The 5,434-nt window shown below is 38.7% G+C and overlaps 1 protein-coding gene across 1 annotated transcript in view; it reads left to right on the forward strand.

Annotated features, from left to right (window-relative positions):
- Positions 1-5,434, forward strand: part of Dll (homeotic protein distal-less) — a 91,183-nt gene that overhangs the window by 9,088 nt on the left and 76,661 nt on the right. The window contains exon 3 of the mRNA XM_018504854.1: positions 2,824-3,047. Coding sequence (XP_018360356.1) covers positions 2,824-3,047 — 224 coding nt within the window. The remainder of the gene's footprint in view (positions 1-2,823; positions 3,048-5,434) is intronic.

Raw genomic sequence — 5,434 nt, forward strand, 5'->3', positions numbered from 1 at the left:
CACACACACACACATTATTCCTTTCAATTTTCATCGTCTCTCTTCCTTAATTATTTTAAAATCAATTCTAACTATAGTTATATTATTTTAATGTTGGGTTGGAACACAAGTTTGTAGTGCTATAAACTTAAAAATTCAAGCAACTGTAATTTAAAAATGAACCAAATTAAAAAATTTAAAAAAGGTTTTTAAAGTTTAAAATCTTTATTTTTGAAAACTCGCTGTCTTTTGAATGAATATAATTTTACACAAATATAAAAAAATTTCGAGTTGGACAAAATGGGAAATTTTTTTCTCACTTTGTGAGCTTGTCACGTAACTAAAAAAAACTTATGAAAATTTTCGACTTTCTAACGTGAAAGCTTAAATTTTTTCCTACGTAAAATCGTTTAAAAAAATGTTTCTACAAGAATTTTTTAATATATTCGACTGTTAATTTAGCATTTGATTGTATTATTTCAAGATTTTATGTTAAATTAATATTCGACATTTCTTAGTCAAGTCTTAAATGACGTAATTTATGAGTAAGTGAATAAATAACATATTTATGAGTAAGTAAAAATAAAGTGTTTTAAAACGTAAATTCTACAATGAATGAATACAACGTAGGTAAATTTAACATATCATCAATGTTAATTTTACTGAAAAAAAATATGCTTCCACGGTTTGTTTACAAACTGTGTCGATATTATCTCTTTTGTATTAATTCTCTTACGTAATATTTATGTAACCTTCTAACATTCATCTTGTATTAAATTAATCCAAAAATTTGAGTTGGACCGTTTGGGACATACGATTTATGTTAAATTCGATATATTTTTTTCAACAAGTATTACGTATAGTTGTCTTATTGAAGAGATTTTAATTTACTTCTGTGTTGATAAAAAACGAAAAATAAACGTCGCGTTTAATACTAATTTAATATAATCTAATATGCTTTTCCATATCTCCTCAAAGAGTTGAATCATAACGTCAAAGAGTCGGGGGCGGCTACACGGATATTAAATATCGCACACACGCCCAGTATCGCTTCGAAATTGCACGGGGAAGATAAACACGAGCGCAAACACGCGATTGCATCGCCGTGGCGCGATGTAACTTGGTGCAAAGTTTATGGGGGATCATTATTGTCTCTTTTACGCGCGATCAAAGCCTCCCTGTTGACTCTTCATTGATCCACGGCTTGTCGATCCTCTGTTACCAATTCGACGTACACGTACAATATAAATCACGAAGAATCATATACGTGACAATTTGCCGTAAAATACGCTAATTGTAATAGTCGTGTTAATTTTCACAGAGATGAGGAGATAGATTTTCGGCTTGGATTACGTCGCATCATTAATCCGAAGTCTCGGCATCGGTATCTTTGTTTATTTTTTATGCTTTCCCTCTCTCACTCGTGGACAACAAAACGTGCCCAACGTTGTAGCGCTAGAAGTGTCCATGGCTCTCCTCTCTCTCCCGGGAAGGCCGCCCGCGTCTCCCCGATGAAAACACGCAACGTCGTAATCGCGATATAAAAATAATGAAACAGATTCCGCGCGAGATAGGCGGCGCGGGCGCTGGCACGATGCGCACCTCTATCGAGCTCTACGCTACTTCATTGCATCGCTTTAAGATTGATATATGGCTCCGTAATTAATTACCGCGCCGTTAACGCAGTGTAGGGCTTTCTTCCTCCCCCCCTCTCTCTCTCTCTCTCTCTCTCTTACTCTCTTTTGACGTAACAAGAGCACGCATTCTCTACGTTGTGCTAATTATCGCAATACGTATGTGAATTGAATAATGCATTTATTTTATCAGATAATTACGCGCGGCTTGTCGAATAAAATATTCCTACTGTGTTATTGTTTTTCTCCGTTTTTTGAAAAAAAAAAAAAGAAAGAAAGAAAACGTCGCGTCATTTCCGTTAATTTCGATTCGATAATTAAGACTCCTTGAATGCTCCAGCGGCCTTTACATTTTACGTGATCTCCGGAACCGTCCGGGCAGAAAAATGACTTCATTGACCGTATAATATGATGCTTTATCGCAAAAAACAAAATTAAAGAAACATTTTTACGGATAAACTAATGAGAAGTGGCAAATTGTATAAAAAAAAAGTTTTCTTCTTTTCTACACTTAAACGAGGTTTTTCTAATATAAATTTATCAAATATAATTCAAATTCTTAATTGTCCAACACTTTATTAAATAATTTTTCAGTTGGTTACAAAATCTCGAATATGCAGAAACGTTTTTGTTGAAATATCTAAAAACTTAGCCAGAGATACTGAACTGTATATAATTTTATTAGACTATCAAAATAATTATCTAGGAAACATCTTGAACATTATGAATAAAAAATCTTGATATTTCAGCAACTGTCGTTCTGCTAATTATTTTAATAGATTCTAACGAAATTATCTTTAGATCTGTATTTAATTAAATTTTTAGATGCTTTTGAACCGTTCTTTTCACTTTATTATAACTATCCATATCAAATCTTCTTCAAGAAAAGAAATATATTTCTTTTTAATAAATACTCCTTTTAATATATGTATTATAAATTATAAATTGAATATTATAATTCATAAATACTTTTATCATCCCATTATCTTTCTCTACTGTTTCGCATTACACAATAGACGTCTCATCTTAAAATATTCGCGATCGCTTTATTAATGTAAAAAAATCAATAACCGTGTCGTGATCCACGGTGTCATATCGCGATACGTTATCGAAATTACAGATCAGGTTTTAGTTTAATTTTATTTTTAGTTCGTACGCGAGCAGTAACGAGGATTCTGAAAGTTGATGTTAGGGTGGTGCATGTTCGCAGACCTCTCGCCATTGGGTGATAAAAGCGGAAGCCTCGTCGACGAGCTCGGCGGTGGTGGCGGCGGTTCCCTCAGGAACGGCAAGGGCAAGAAGATGAGGAAACCGAGGACGATTTACAGCAGCCTGCAATTGCAGCAGCTCAACAGGCGGTTTCAGAGAACGCAGTACCTCGCGCTACCGGAAAGAGCGGAGCTCGCGGCTAGCCTCGGACTCACGCAAACGCAGGCAAGTTCTATCGACATTATAAGACAAGCAGACTAGAGCGCAAGCTTCCCACGACATAGTCGTGCAACGATAAGTACCTCTTATCTCGCGCTACTCGTGACAGGTTGGCGTAAACAAATTGCGATAAACGTAAACACAAAATATAATACTTTGCCTAAGCGAACATTATAGGATTTTTAGATTTTGCAAACGTTCAATTATTTAATCACGCTAGAATAACACTAGAATATTTATTTATTTTAATATAGATTCGACAAAGATTATTAACAATTATTGGAAAAGTAATTTTTTATTGAATTTTATATTTTACTTTTATATGTACATAAATAATATATTTTTTAATTTATAAGATATTGAAAAGAGTCCATTCGAGTATTGCGATATATTCAGCGAAAATACTATTATGTTAATATATCTCATGATATAGAAATTGTCTCTCCATATATATATATTTTGCCTAGAACTTATTTGAGTTGTAGCTGGAACAATATCGCGTTGACATTTGCACCGAATGATAAAATATCTGAGATATATATTTCCGCGGGCAAAACAGGTTTTTCACTCCGATATGGATTATCAGGAAGTACTGTCGGAAAGACCTCACGAAATCGCGTAAACGAGTGAATTCCGTGCGAACGACAACGCATCGCACACGACGTTTTATCTTGCAAATGATGAGAGACTCTCGCGTCGTGATTAGAATTTTGCATTTTATCGAAACGGCGCATGACAATCTTTATTTTATATATTTTTTTACGATGAATGGATCCAGTTGCGTGAGTTGCGTGGTCGGTCCGCGGTAACGGGAGCCCGATAAACGGCATCTGTCAGCATTATCGGCACAAATGACTTTACTAAATCACCGATTTGCCACGCCCTGGACATCGGGGATAGGGTTGCCGTCAGTGTCCAGTGTACTCGAGGGAAGGAAAGAGAACGAAAGAGACAAGTTTCCGGGCTAACGAGGTGCCCATAAATTTTCTCCCGCGGCGATCGTGCGAGTTTTGCGCGAGCTTTCCACGCGGGCGGGGCTTTATGCGCTCGCCGGCGAAAGATTTTTCGCCAATTATCTGTCGCGCGGTTTCCAATTAACGATTTATTAGCGAAGCTCGAGCTACATAATTGGAGAGAAGTTAATTGGCTCCGAACTCGTCCGTTATAGATTTCTCGGGTATAGATGACGATTTATCGACTAGCCAAAGTCCGTGGCTAATTAGAACGAATTTCACCGGACAATTCAAATTCATTCGGATTAACAATCGCAGTGATCGTGTTGGCAGTTTATCAAGCGTCGAGCGCACCGCGTCGTAAAGTTAGTTTCTTTCTGTATTACTATTGATTTGTGTGTGCGGTCTGACGAGATTACACGTTCCTTCGCACAAAATTATGCGTTTCATTGACTGATGCGAGACGAGATGGAGCAATTTTCGCGGTTGCTCTTTGTGCGTTCCTCACCCCTCCGAAGAAGTGTGTGCACAATCGTCGTGGCGCAGCGCGTAACTGCGTATCGCGTAATCATGGGATAACTGGCTGTCGTAGCTGGTTGATGTCGTTGCAGGGGGTCCCGGACCGGATAATTTCATTAGACGGAGCACCGCGGGAGTTGTTCTCCCCCCGTGAGCGAGTGAATCGAGCGCGACGCAACCTGATGAGCAGTCGGCGTCTGGTTGTTTACTAAACACGGCGTTCGAAATCAGCGGTAGCCGCGCGCGCGAGAGAGAGGAAAATTAAATTACGAAATCTCGAAATCAGATTATCTATTACATCTTCTATACATCAAAATGTAATCCGTTATTTCATTTCCGTCAGCGTAGAATTGATCGACGCAACAAACTAATAAAAAAATTCGGCAAACGTCAACCTTCGATTATATATACGATTGTATTAGAACGAGAAATAAAGTTTTAAATTTTTTTTTTTCTCGGATGAGTATAGAAATCGACGATGAAACAATTGAATTTCACGTCGGATACCAACCGTAAATTTTCTTTATTTTGAAATACGGGGAGGATGACTTCTACCTTTTGTCAAACGCTCAGCATCTCCGCGGCTGCATGTAACGAAGAATGTTCCGCCGCGCGCGATCGGTGGAGCTCTTCAGCAGGCACCGTGCATAATCCGTAATCGTCCAATCAAGGCGTTCGACCAAGCGCCTCTGCCTCTGCACTCTTGGCCCTGCTACCGTCGCGCACTGGCTTTCTTGTCATCGCCACCAACATGGCGCCTTAGCCTTCAGTCTCTTCCATCTTCTCCTCTTTCCTCGTCCCCTCTCTTCCTTATACCACGACAGCCTCGTCGTCCTCCCGGCGATCTCCCCTCGCACATTTCCCCGGCCACCGGCTCTCCCCATTCTCCTCCTCCTCCTCCTCCTCCTCCTCCTCCTCTTC

Source organism: Trachymyrmex cornetzi, unplaced genomic scaffold (genome assembly GCF_001594075.2).
Source record: "Trachymyrmex cornetzi isolate Tcor2-1 unplaced genomic scaffold, Tcor1.1 scaffold1836, whole genome shotgun sequence".
NCBI classification, from domain to species: domain Eukaryota; kingdom Metazoa; phylum Arthropoda; class Insecta; order Hymenoptera; family Formicidae; genus Trachymyrmex; species Trachymyrmex cornetzi.